At 33.8% G+C, this 14264-nt stretch overlaps 3 protein-coding genes across 7 annotated transcripts in view; 2 read left to right on the top strand and 1 right to left on the bottom strand.

The window, feature by feature from the left end:
• The window catches only part of LOC107457213 (lewis-type alpha-(1,3)-fucosyltransferase), a 53858-nt gene that overhangs the window by 4169 nt on the left and 35425 nt on the right, over window positions 1–14264 (bottom strand). For all 5 annotated transcript variants that reach the window (XM_016075316.4, XM_016075317.4, XM_016075318.4 and 2 more), the window contains exon 2: window positions 3463–4317. In XM_016075316.4, the coding sequence (XP_015930802.3) occupies window positions 3463–4251 (789 nt within the window). In that variant the 5' untranslated portion in view covers window positions 4252–4317. The remainder of the gene's footprint in view (window positions 1–3462; window positions 4318–14264) is intronic.
• LOC147810821 (uncharacterized) lies at window positions 7031–8203 on the top strand. Its single transcript, XM_087162098.1, has one exon. The coding sequence runs from the start codon at window positions 7031–7033 to the stop codon at window positions 8201–8203; it is 1173 nt and encodes a 390-aa protein (XP_087018224.1).
• Window positions 8245–11412, top strand: LOC147810820 (uncharacterized). Its single transcript, XM_087162097.1, has 3 exons — window positions 8245–9827; window positions 9993–10227; window positions 10333–11412. Exons 1-3 carry the CDS (start codon window positions 8245–8247, stop codon window positions 11410–11412), a joined length of 2898 nt encoding a protein of 965 aa, XP_087018223.1.

Here is a 14264-nt window from a genome sequence, read left to right as displayed (position 1 = left end):
TAATACCCCAAATGTGTTAAAAATTGTAATAAGATGTTAAATTTAAGGCCTGAAATTTTTTTTAACATCACTTTAATCGAACAGTATTTTATTAATACTTTTTTCATTGAAATTCGACACAGATAAAATTTTTCGAATGGGAACAATTTTCAGAAGCGATATTAAAGGTTAGTACATTTAATTGATCGTAACTATTTCACGATATAGTATATAATTTGTATAAACATTAAATCTGTCTGATGTTTAAAACTATCCAAGAAAATAACATAAAAAACATATCAAACTATATATTTTAAAATTAATGCATAATTAAGCTAAAATAAGCATAATTAAGCAAATTAAACTAAAATATGTCAGAAATTATTTGAATGTTACGCGTAATAATGGATATTACGTAACCAAGTAATATGCAAGAAATTTAGTGTAAGATTGTCTGACACGAGGCGAAAAGATTGTTTAAAGATTCATATATCAACGCACCTGAGACTAAACGAACTACTACACACATTTACATCTACGAAGTACGAGAGAATGAATGAATGAATCTAAATGGATACGAGTCTGGCGTACCTAGTTTCAGATTAGTACTATTATCAAATAATACAGAGTGAAGCAGATATTGTACTCATTGAAAGCTTGGGACTAAACGAACAACTACAAACATTTATATCTACCAAGTACGAGAGAATGAATGAATGCATCTAAAGGGATACGAGTCTGGCGTACCTAAGTTTCAGATTAGTACTATTACCAGATAATACAGAGGGAAGCAGACATTGTACTCATTGAAAGCTTGAGACTAAACGAACAACTACACCCATTTATATCTACCAAGTACGAGAGAATGAATGAATGCATCTAAATGGATACGAGTCTGGCGTACCTAGTTTCAAATTAGTAGTATTACCAAATAATACAGAGTGAAGCAGATATTGTACTCATTGAAAGCTTGAGACTAAACGAACTACTACACACATTTATATCTACCAAGTACGAGAGAATGAATGAATGCATCTAAATGGATACGAGTCTGGCGTACCTAAGTTTCAGATTAGTACTATTACCAGATAATACAGAGTGAAGCAGATAGTGTACTCACTGAAAGCTTGAGACTAAACGAACTACCATACACATGTATATCTCTACTAAGTACGAGAGAATGAATGAATAAATCTAAATCGATATGAGTCTGGCGTACCTATTTTCAGATTAGTACTATTACCAAATAATACAGAATGAAGCAGATATTGTACTCATTGAAATCTTCAAACAAACCCAAGTAGCTTCAAACAAAATGGTCATATTTTGGATCGAGAATAAAACATTTATATAATTAGGACAGAACCCCTTACTAAAAAAAGATGTCTAATGATAGGATCCCCAATTAAGATACAAAAAAGGGAAAATAGCTATTCATTTCGATATACCTAATTATATGCGACAACGAAATAGAGGTGAGTGATTTGACGATCCTCTTTCATTTGTACATCGATAGACCACGTGACTCATGTTACCCAGTTGAAATGACTATTCTAATTGGATGAAGATCAGTAGAATGGAAGGCAGGAGTACCATTTTTTAAAAAATGGTATCATTAGTTGTAGACAATGAGATGACAATTAAATGATTGCCGGGTAACGTTGTTTGGATATATTATAACATACCACGTTTAATTTATAGCTTCGTTGCTTCTTAGTTATACCCGTCGTAATTATAGATGCTATTTATATCTTAAAATAAATCAAAAGCATAAATTAATAATTTCTCAACCACGTTAATATAAGAAAGAATAATTTTTATCTGTGGAATTTTTATTTTTTTTATAGATATTTATGAAATCATGCAAATAAAAAGCACGAAAAATTCAAAACTAACTTCAGGTTCAACTCTGTTTTTATAGCTACGTTGCAATATTTATGGATTGTAAAAATTTCAATTAAAGAGAGAATTTTTTAAAAATTTTGGCCACATTCCAATTTTAAATTTAGCTAGAATTTAGAAACAAATAGATTTTTTCTGAAATTCATTGATAACAACAAAGTTTTGCCGACAATTTTTATTCATTCGAAATAAATAAATGAGGAATGAAGCATTCGACATCATTTCCCGCGTCAAATGATGCCATTAGGGAAAAAATAAATAATTCGTTGTTATCAAATTTGCATACCAGTCTACTTCTACGGTCGTTAAAAAATATTTTACAAAGTGGAAGAAAAAAAAAGTTTTATAAAAACAAAATTATTTAGACACTTATATGCATAATAAGCCATAAATCTTATCTACTTTTTTTTAATTATTCATTCGTCGTGATTGCCTGGAGAAAAAAAACTATTTTTATAACTTTTAACTTCAAAACTTAATACGCCAAAACGTTAAGAAACCACTAAGAAAATTATTTCTGAAAAGTGTTAAAAGTCGGCTGCTATGGATTTTGACTATTATTTGATTTTTTTTTCTCCCTTCAACAACTAACGGAATTCCCGTAGTAGATGCATAATAAATGGAAGGTACTTGAAAATCATCCATATGAGCGTTAAGCTGAATTGCCTACAAAGTTTCAAATTGGTAGCAACTTAAAAATATTCATTTTTTAGCATGTTCACACTCCCTGAAATATTTCTAAAATTAAAAAGTGAAGGTCTGCCAACTATAACGCTTTTTGTAAAATATATTTTTTTAAATAATATTTTTGACAATTTTTGTAAAAACAAGGTATTGTTTTCTTAAAATTAAAACTGATGAGAAAGTTAGTTTATTGTTTGTCCACCAAGAGAATCGATATAGGGCTCCTATAAGTCTTACAAATTAATAATATTAATGCCGAAAATAAGACTAACAACGATAGATTAAAACATTTGTGACTGCCAATACATATTTTTTATAGGAACGTATTATTTTCCCCGATCCATTGCCTGGCATATTTCTAAACGTTGAAGTGGTATCTTAGAAATGGAATTTTCTAAAAACGTAAATGTAAGTTTCCGACCACTATCGTATATTTAATACCTGCGGAATCCCTGTAACACACTCATGCATAATTGACAGCTTTGCCAGATTTTCCATAAGATTTTACTTTTGCATTTCATATGTAGGCAAAATTTTTGGATTCATGCTTTATTTCTGATACAACAAATAAGATAAAATATACTTTCAACTACCACTACATTTAAACAGTTTAAATATAGATTCAATATAAAGGAATAAACTAGTCATTTTGATGTGTTTTAAGTGAAAGCAAAATATCAATTGAATAGTTATACGGGGAAAACGCTTTTTTGATGCGTCTCCAACTATTGATAAATAGCAACTATTAGAAAATAGCAATATTTCTTGACAATAAGTGACGATATGTCACTATTACTCAAAGATCCCAACACGTTTCGTCTAATGAATTGGTAACATTACAATAAGCATTTTAAACTATACGATAAATAAAATAACAGCACGAACGACTATACTTACTCTAATAAATTTTCCATATTGGGAAATGATATCCGAATCACTTCGATAAGTCATAGTCCAATTAAACATATTAACCATATGTTCCATACCAGAAAAATCTGAATATGGCGGAGATTCTAAGCAAAAGAAAATCCACCGTTGGTGTGGATAGCGTATGGTTGGCAAATCAGATAATGACATGTCCCGGGCATGGAACACCACAGCATCACTTTCACCAAGTTTAGTTCTATCACGTGTTATTAGACAATTTCTACACCTCTGACAATCGTTTATCCTTTTCTGCAGAAGATAGTCCCATTCCTGAAAAAATGGCGTCCATAAAAGTATAACTTTGGGATCTCTCATAGTATACATTTGACAAGTATCTACAACCTTGAGGACGGGAGTTGTTCGTAAAACAGTAGAAAGTTTAGCTGTTGTATTGCTACTAGATGGAGAACTCGTTACAAAAATATATTTTGTTTCGATCTTAGAATGTCTCAAAGATATCGTTTTAGAAGTGGTGGTATCATTGGAATGTTGAGTGTTTTTAGAAGAATTTCTATGGCTTGATGTGTAAGACGCTAAGGGTGGAATGCTTTGACTTTGCTTTTGGTTCAGCAGATAAGGCTTGGTTGACTTTTCATTCACAGTTTCAAAACTAGTGTCCCGAACAGGATTGCCTGAAAGTTGTGTATATGTTTCCGTATAAAATGTGTAGAAAACACATACTATGAACATAGCACACGTAAAATAAAGGCACAGAAAGGAACGCTTTGATATTCTTTTCACGTTGGGAAACATTTCCATTCTAATTCCACAGCCAGGAGCAACTTATCGATAGTGAGATTTATCATTTCTGCATATCGTCTGAACCTAAGTGGGAATACAAAATTAAAATTATTAAGAATAACGCAAATAATAAATCAATATTGAAAAATATAAAAAAATATATACATATCGTATTTATATCTGCTTATTAATATAAAATTAAATGCTTAAATTTTTCTTGTGTAGTTGGCTGTAGCTGGATTGCGCAGCTGGATTGCGCTGGTATTACTACATTGACACGAATGCGCAATAGATATTGTTCGGTCTTAGGCGAAGCGCCATCTGTAGCAATTGTTGTGAACTGCTCAGTTTCTCTTGAACTCTTGTTTGAGCCAGTCGTGGCTTCCATTGTAATAGTGCAATGAATTTGGTTATTTACAATTGTTAAAATAAAATATTGTTTGTTGAAATAATAGTATTTGATGAACCAGCGCACTGTGTACAATCGTGTACATAATAAAGTGATCCTAGAGGAACCGGAGAAATCGAACTTTCGGTTTGTTGTGGAATGCGTAGTTTCATTTCATTTTCTTCATAATGAGCAGTAGTAGTGAAGAAGACAAAAAATCAGAAAAGACTGTGCTTAGTCGCAGAAAAGGTTATTTGAAAGGTCGAATAACCAAATTAGAGACATTTGTTCGTGAGAAAGCCGAAACAGCTGGACTATTATTGCTTCAATGCAAATTAGAAAACGTTTTGGATACTTGAGATAAACTAGAGAAATTAAAACTGGATTATTATGCCACCCTCGATGAAAAAGATTTGCCCAATTTTGAAGCTGAAATGGACAATTTAGAAGAGTCTATAGAACATATAAAGGTAAGCTTGCAAACCTTTATATTTAAGTTTCAACATAGTGAAGTGAGAGGCAATGATTCTATTGTAACTAAAATGAATTTGAAGTTACCAGATATTAATTTGCCTACATTTAATGGACAAGTTGAGCATTGGTCAAGCTTTAAACAACAATTCGATAGTTTAATATCTAATAATTCTTCATTGTCTGATTTACAAAAGTTGATTTATTTGAGATCATCGCTTAAGGGCGATGCTAAATAAACTGCTGTTTGTAGAAAATGCAACACCATGAAAGAATCATCAGAATCAAATGAAATTTAATGCAGAAACGACTTGTACTGATACAAATAAATGATGAAATTTTCAAAACAAAAGAAACAAATTAAGCGTCCGAAATCAGTATTTGGTGCAGCCACCACGCGCTGCAATAAGTGCTGCTATACGACGTGGCATGGAGTCAAACAGATGTTGAATATCTGCTTGAGGAAGAGAATTCCATATCGCTTGTATGCGCAACCAAAGTTCGTCTTTGGAAACTGCAGGACGCGGATCACGAGTGAGACGCCGACCAACCATATCCCACACGTGCTCAATAGGCGACATATCCGGCGAATAAGCAGGCCAAGGAAGAAGTTGCATGCGTTGTGCTGAACAGAAGTCTCTAACAGTCCGCGCAACATGTGGGCGTGCATTATCCTGCTGAAAGATAGCTCCAGGGATGCCTTGAAGGAAAGGAACGACTTCGGGCTGTAGCACTTCACGGACGTATCTGTTGCTATTGAGATTACCCTCAATTCGTATCAAATTGGATCGTCCATGATACGAAATCGCACCCCAGACCATAACTCCGGGTGTTCGACCACTATGTCGTTCAATAATACACTCAGGAAGGCAGCGTTGACTGGCATAACGTCTAACACGAACACGGCCATCATGGGTCCACAAATTGAAGCGTGATTCATCTGAAAAGACAACTTGGTACCAATCAGCTCGCCAGTCTCTGTGCTCAAGAGCCCACTGCCGACGCAGCCGTCGATGATCCGCCGTGAGGGGAATCCTGTATAATGGCACCCTTGCACGCAATCCACGGCGCAGCAGACGACGACGAATTGACGAAGCCGACAATTGTACACCTGTAGCAGTAGACCAATGTGCTGCCAGCTGCCTGGAGGAAGCTGTGCGATCATTCACCGCCATGCGGAGCAGGTGTCGATCATCGCGCTCTGACGTCACCTTCTGTCGTCCAGTGCCTGTTTTTCGAGTTGTTCGGTGCTCGTCGGTCCACTGCTTCCAAACTCGCATCACTGTGGAACTGTTCCGCTGCATACGAGCTGCTATTGCGCGATAGGAAAATCCTCCTTCTCGAAGGCCGATTATCCTCCCACGTTCAAACTCCGTAAGTTGCTTGAATTTCTTATTCTTCCGTCGTGGAGGCATACTCAGGTCTCACTAAACGTTTGCCACAAACAAATAATCATAGACTATTTTCAACGTCCCGCTACAGCACTTTATTTATACGCTTTCAGCATCAATTCAGAGGGCGCTGCGCGCGCCACGCACGCGCGATGGCTCTGAAACTTTATTAATTTGCATAATATCCTATAATTGACATTTGCTGCGAATTTCATTTGATTCTGATGATTCCTTCATGGTGTTGCATTTTCTACAAACAGCAGTTTATATAGAAACTAGTGAAGATTCATTTGAATCTTTAATGAAAGTTTTAATTGATAGATATGAGAATAAGCGTATTGTGGTAAATTGTTATATTTCTAATATTTTAAACTTAGAAAAGTTATCGTATGATTCTTTTAAAGACATAAGAAATCTTATTGATGTGTTAAACCGTAATTTAAGAGGTTTAAAACTTTTGAAATTAGAAAGTAACGATTTATGTTATCAATTGCTAATGAATATTATTCTACAAAAAGTAGATAAAAATACACGTAAGGAATTCGAAATGTCTCTAACAACTTCTGATTTACCCGAATGGGATAAGTTTTTGGACTTTCTTCATAAAAGAGCTCAGTTATTAGAGAATTTACAAGGTGTGCAGCCAAATAAATCGAAACTTCATCCCGTAAATAAAAGTAAATCTTTTATTCTAAAATCTAGTTTGAAATGTTTGTTGTGTAAAAAACCGCATGAACTGCATAATTGTCCATTGTTTTTAGATCTTTCCCCTTTAAAAAGGTTTGAAGAAGTTAAAAAATTAAGGCTTTACATTAATTGTTTTGGTAATAATCATAAACTTTCTAATTGTTTTTCGAAAGTTTGTTGTAAAATTTGTAACTGTAAACATCACGATTTACTTCATAGAGATAATTCTCGCCCGCTTGAAACTATTAAATCAAGTTCAGATATGCCAAAACACTCCCCCACCCTGGCGCCAAATGTATTGAGTAATATTTTTGAAGCCGGTGAAATTGCTGACTCAGAGAAATCGAAGGAGAGAAGCGTTTCTCACGCATTCTCAACTTGTAGTCTAAATAGTAATAAATTAGTTCTTCTATCTACTGCCTTAATTAACATCTGGAGTCCGCTTAAAAATAAATATGTTTTAATAAGAGCATTGTTGGACAATGGCAGTCAGTCGAATTATTTAAATTCTAATACTTGTTTTGATTTGGGGTTGAAGCGAGAAAAAATAAACATTTCTGTTAGTGGATTGGGAGAGAATAAAATGAATGTTAAGTGGAAGGCGACTACTTTGATTTGTAATAAGGATTTATCTTTTTCTTCGCAAGTTGAATTGTTAATAATTCCTAGAATTACGGGCTTGATTCCATCGACTCCCATTAAAATTAGTGAGCATTTAATTCCTGATCGTGCGTTATTAGCTGATCCAAATTTTGAGATACCGAGTAAAATAAACATGATTATAGGAGCTGAGCTCTTTTATGATATTTTAAAGGAAGGAAAAACCAGAGTTTCTCCTAATTTGTTATTCCAAAATTCTGCTTTTGGTTTGATAGCAACGGGTAAGGTTCATGAGAACAATTTAAATTCCTTTTGCGGTTTAACACATACCTCTGAAAATATTGAAGATTCTGTTCAACATTTTGGGAAATCGAAAGTGTTTCGTCAGATATGCTTACTGGTGAGGAGGAATATTGTGAAAATCATTTTTTAAAAACTCATTATCGCAACGAATGTGGTAGATATGTGGTTCAAATGCCACTCAAAAAGGATCCCCAATGTTTAGGTGATTCAAAGAAACTAGCTCTAAAGAGATTGAATAATATATATAGAAAGTTAGACTCTAATCCTGAACTTTGTAACTTATATAAAGACTTTATGCTTGAATATCAAAATTCAGGACACATGCAACTAGTTGACACCGATATTAATGTAAACGCTAGTTATTATATTCCCCATCTTGGCGTACATCGCCCTGACAAAACTACCACAAAATTGCGTGTCGTTTTTGATGCTGGTGCGCAAACATCGAGTGGTGAATCACTTAACTCTATACAAATGAAGGGGGGCGTGCTTCAGGATGATTTATTTTCAATTATGTGTAGATTTAGGAAACATCCTGTAGCCTTTACGGCTGATATTAGAGGTATGTTTCGTACTGTCTTAATTGATGAAAATCTACGAGACTTACAAATAATATTATGGAAATTGAATAAAGATGAAGAAGCTAAAATTTTCAAGCTCTGTACTGTAACCTATGGTACTACCTCTGCTCCATTTTTGGCAACGCGTGTCTTAAGACAAATTTCGATTGATGAAGGGAAGGATTTTCCCATTGCAGCTCGTGTCGTCCAAAATGATTGTTATATGGACGATGTAGTCTCGGGGGCTAATGATATTTCTTCTGCCTTAGAGTTAAAAAATCAGTTAATAAACCTTCTTCATCGGGGTGGCATGGATTTACACAAATGGTCATCTAATGAACAGTCCTTGTTAGAAAACTTACCGTATGAAGACCAGGAGTACCATTTCGATATTAAAAACAACGTTAAGACTCTCGGTGTGATATGGAACCCAAATGCTGATTTGTTTGAATTTTCAATTTCAGATAGCACTAATCTGACGAACTGTACTAAAAGAACTGTTTTATCGTGCATTTCAAGACTGTTTGATCCATTAGGCCTCTTGGGGCCGGTGATAGTGAAGGCCAAAATTTTTATGCAAAAGCTCTGGCTACAAAAACTGGACTGGGACCAGGCACTGCTAGACTGCAAAGTTAAGGAGTGGGAGAAGTATGCTTCCTCTCTTCTCTGTGTGAAAGACATTAAAATAGACCGCTGTGTAGCGAATGGAACTGTTTCCTCCTTTGAAATCCATGGCTTCTGCGATGCTTCGCAAGATGCATACGGTGCAGCGATTTATTTACGATGTAAGAATGAATTGAATCAAGTGACTATTAACTTACTGTGCAGCAAGTCACGCATAGCGCCGATAAAAAAGTTGACGATTCCTCGTTTAGAATTATTGGCGGCTGAACTAATGTCCAAACTTCTACAGAAACTGTTAAAGGCTCTTCAAATGGATATACAAAGTGTCTACTTGTGGTCGGATTCAACCATAACTTTGGCGTGGATACGAACTGATCCATGTTTGTTGAAAACTTTCTTATCGAATAGAGTGTCCAAGATTCAAGAAATCACTAGATTATTTAAATGGGGACACGTGCCTTCCGAAAGCAACCCTGCTGACCTCATTTCGCGTGGTGTTACTGCAGACAAAATCTCAAACTCTGAACTTTGGTGGAATGGCCCTTCCTTTCTAAAGACTGAGGACTATAAGCAATTCGAACATTCTCCTTCTTCCAGCGATGATTATATGGTTGAACTCAAGAAAAATTCTGATCTTAATTTTACTGTCTTTGAGAAAAACACTTTTATAATTGATTTTTTGAACAAAAGCAATAGTTATATGAAACTAATCAGAATCTTAAGTTTTATTTTCAGGTTTGTAAGAAATGCTAAAAACTCAGCAAAGAAAACTACGGGACCGATTTCGAGGGAAGAGTTAAAATTATCCGAATTGTTTTTGATTAGAGAAGTACAGAGGGATGAATTTTCTTCTGATATTGCAGATATTCAGAAAGGTGCAATTTCTTCTAAGAGTAAGATTAAATCACTTAACGCTTTTTTAGATGCAGATGGTATATTGAGGGTGGGTGGTCGTTTGGCCCACTCGCAGGTAAGTTTCGATGCTAAGTTTCCCATTATTTTGCCTGCGGGTCATAAGCTTACATATTTAATTATGTTGTATTTCCATTTAAAAGATTTGCATCTTGGTCCCCAGGCATTACTTAATTCTGTTCGCCAAAGGTTTTGGCCAATTCACGGAAGAAATCTTGCCAGAAAAATAGTGCACGAGTGTGTTACTTGTTTTAAATTTAGACCTGTAGCTATTGATCAATTAATGGGTAATCTTCCATCTTATCGATTAAGTCCTGAGTTCACCTTTGATAAATCAGGCTTAGATTTCTGCGGACCGTTTCTTGTCAAGCAAAAAAATCAAAGAAAAATAAGTCTTCAAAAAATGTATGTAGCAGTCTTTGTGTGCCTTTGCACTCGGGCAGTACATTTGGAAATTGTCTCGGACTTAACAACTGAGGCCTTGATTGCCACATTAAAAAGGTTTTTTGCAAGAAGGGGGAAATGTTCTATGTTAATGAGTGATAATGCGAGTAATTTTTGTGGAGCTCGAAACGAGTTAAAACGGTTATATAGTTTAGCTCAATCCCCGGAACAAGAATTAATTGATTATCTGTTAACAGAAGAGGTTACTTGGAAATTTATACCGCAACGGGCCCCCCATTTCGGGGGTATTTGGGAAGCAGTAGTGAAATCCTTTAAAACCCACTTTAAAAAGACAGTTGGAATTTCAAAACTAACCTTTGAGGAATTTTTGACCCTTGTTACGCAGATAGAGGGAATTTTAAACTCTAGACCAATTACCCCATTATCTACAAATGCAAATGATATGAACGCTCTGACGCCAGGTCATTTTTTAATAGGGCGTCCAATAACTGCCCCCATAGAACCCGAAATCACTCAAATTCCAGATAACAGATTGTCTAGATGGGAAAGAGTTACAAAATTGACTCAAAATATTTGGAGAAGGTGGCAAAGAGATTACTTGTCTAATTTACACGAACGAACTAAGTGGCAATTTTCAAAGGATAATGTTACCCCTGGTACAATGGTTCTAGTTAGGGAAGATAATCTTCCAGTATGTCATTGGATAATTGGTAGAGTTGAAGAAACTATAGCTGGCAAAGATAAAAAGGTTAGAGTTGTTTTAGTGCGAACTCCTAAGGGTTTATTTAAAAGGCCAATTCATAAATTGAGTATTTTACCTATTGAGGACAATAAATAGTTTGGTAATAATTGTAACCTCATTGAATTATTTTTTGTTTATATTTGTATTGTATCTTTGTATTTTAATAATTTCCTTTAAATTTGGAATTGTACATTCATTTAATATTGGAACAAATAATTTTCTACAGTCCATAATTTTATTCTATTAATTGAAATCAAATATTTCTAATAATTTTATTGTTATTCTTATAGTTTCAATGTATATTAGTTATTGTTGAAATATGTTAAATATTTCAAGGGGCCGGCATGTTCGGTCTTAGGCGAAGCGCCATCTGTAGCAATTGTTGTGAACTGCTCAGTTTCTCTTGAACTCTTGTTTGAGCCAGTCGTGGCTTCCATTGTAATAGTGCAATGAATTTGGTTATTTACAATTGTTAAAATAAAATATTGTTTGTTGAAATAATAGTATTTGATGAACCAGCGCACTGTGTACAATCGTGTACAGATATTTTTAAAAAACACATTCTGGTTCAATGCAACTTTTAACGCGTTGAATGCCATGGGGGTCACCGGTGAAGCCAAGATTATTAGAAACACATAATTCAAATAAATTTTTAATATTCTTATATTATTATCGTTACTAGAATGGTTTGAAGAAATTAATGTAATATAAAACAAGCAAAAATAGTTTTATTTATATACAAAGGAGATGCCAACTTGCTCCTTACAGCGAATAAATATTCTCAAGTGGTAGTTTATTAATTGTAATTCTTGGTTCAATAAATTCAATTTAGTAGATTTTTATCTACCACTATTTCTAAACAATTCGTAGACTTATATAATTCATCATTTTTTTCAGATGCATCTCGCTAAACCTGTAAAAAAACAAGCAAAATCTGTCAATTTTACAAATTTAGTTTGTCGTTATTTGCCGTTTGGTCAGACGGGAAAGCCATGTAAAATTAGGGTGGTGTTCAACGTGTTAGTATACAAAATTTCAGTTTTTGTATAAATATGCCTTGGAAAAAATTAATATAGAAGTTGTGCAATCAGAAATATAATGAGAAATGTACAGCAATTTATGCAGTTTTGATTGCAGATGTGGATAATTGAACAAATTAAACTGCAATATTTAAGAAAAAAAACTTTCTGTGGCTTAACGGCAACGAATTTTCCCCAAGTTGGAACTTTTATTAACCATTACCAACAACTATAGCCCACACTAATTCAAGGTATGTTTCAAAATGCTAGAAATGTGAAACTAATTGCTTTTAAGCGTTTGGCAACCACTGTACTTTAAACAACAAAGAGCTAAATTATTTTGCTTCTCTTAGAATGTACTGTTTCAGGTCGCACTGGCTAACATCCTCATAGACAGAAATTTTCAGTCGAAATTTGCTGTTCGGGAAAATCAAGAAAATGCTTAGTTGAAGCTGCGTCTAAGAATAGTTAACAATTTAGTGTTTCTATTTCATCTAACTACAATTATTTTCTTTTTATTTAACTTCCTTATATGATATACTCTACAGAAAACAGGGTAGTGCAGAATCTATAGCGATAAACCCACGATGTAGTAATTAAAAGAAAACGTTTACCCTTATTTATTCTTCTATTAATGCTGAATGTTAAGCACATTAATATGTATTATATCAAACGTAAAAATAAATTAAGAATTAGAAAAACAGAGAATAAATTAAAATATTTAAATCAAATCGAAATTTACTTCAGAAACTAAATAAAAAAATGTACTTGAGTCTTCTTAAACATACTTAATAGAACTAAATTAGACCAAATAAGCAAACTATTACAGAGAAGGTCATAAATTTAAAATAATAAAGGAAAACGATATACTCATCGTTAAGCTAGCAGTGAAATGCTGGGCGTTGCATGCGTATGAGCAAAAATGGTCGCCATTTAGTTATGCTCAGAAAAACAAAAACAAAACAACAAAAGAGAGAGAGAGAGAGAGAGTTGCTTTTTCATGTTCTCGAGAATTAGAGTGGAAACTAATACTTCATTGTGAAAAATTATGTCAGCAACAATTTATTTTAATTTCTAATGGGATGATATGGAATTTATTGTTATCTAAGTCATTAAAGAGACTGAAGTTCTGTAGTTTCAGAAAATATTTTTTCAAGTGGTACTAAAAATAATGCAATCATATTTTAAAACCTTACATTTAAATGACTTGCATTTAAATAACTTTGTACGCCACTACGCTAAAAAAAATTTAAACAATGAGTTAAAAAGTGGAAGTTCTTCTTAACCCGTTTTGTCCCGAATTTATATATTGACAGAGATGCCAACTGCTCCGGACACGCCAAAATAATTTATAAAACGGTAAATAACTACAGACTAAATTTTGCAAATACTTAACTAATCTTGTCTGCTTTTTAGAGGGTATAGCGTGACGTAGCTATAAAAAGTGGTGAATTATATAAACCTACTAATAATTTAGAAATTGTGGTAGATAAGAATCTAATAAATTGAATTTATTTAACCAAGAATCACAATTGATAAGCTACCACTTAAAAATATTTATTCGCTGTCCGGAGCAAGTTGGCATCTCTGTATTGAAATGATACAAAAAGTGGTTTTATGTGGTTTAAAGTGGCGTAATATATTATCGAAATTAATTGTTTTTTCTACTGTTAGGGCACTCAAAAAGTCTTTGATAGATCAAAAAGTACTTGCACCTTATAGTTCTAGATCTAATCAGAAATAACTAAATCATTGTGGTATCTGAGAATCTTGTAATTCAACCAGATAAATGAAAATGCTGAAAAAAGTTTCCCACCACAATGAATGTTTTTGAAAAAAGGAACTGTCCTAAATATATGACGCTGGGCGTTAACCGGTTAATGATGCTCATTTAAGTTTCACGAGTTTTTACCACTGGAGAAAAATTCA

This window comes from Parasteatoda tepidariorum, chromosome 4 (assembly GCF_982258835.1).
Source record: "Parasteatoda tepidariorum strain Cologne lab strain chromosome 4, Ptep-v5.0, whole genome shotgun sequence".
Lineage (NCBI taxonomy): Eukaryota > Metazoa > Arthropoda > Arachnida > Araneae > Theridiidae > Parasteatoda > Parasteatoda tepidariorum.
The sequence above is the reverse complement of the archived record's forward strand: the minus strand, read 5'-3'. Positions and strand labels throughout refer to the sequence as shown.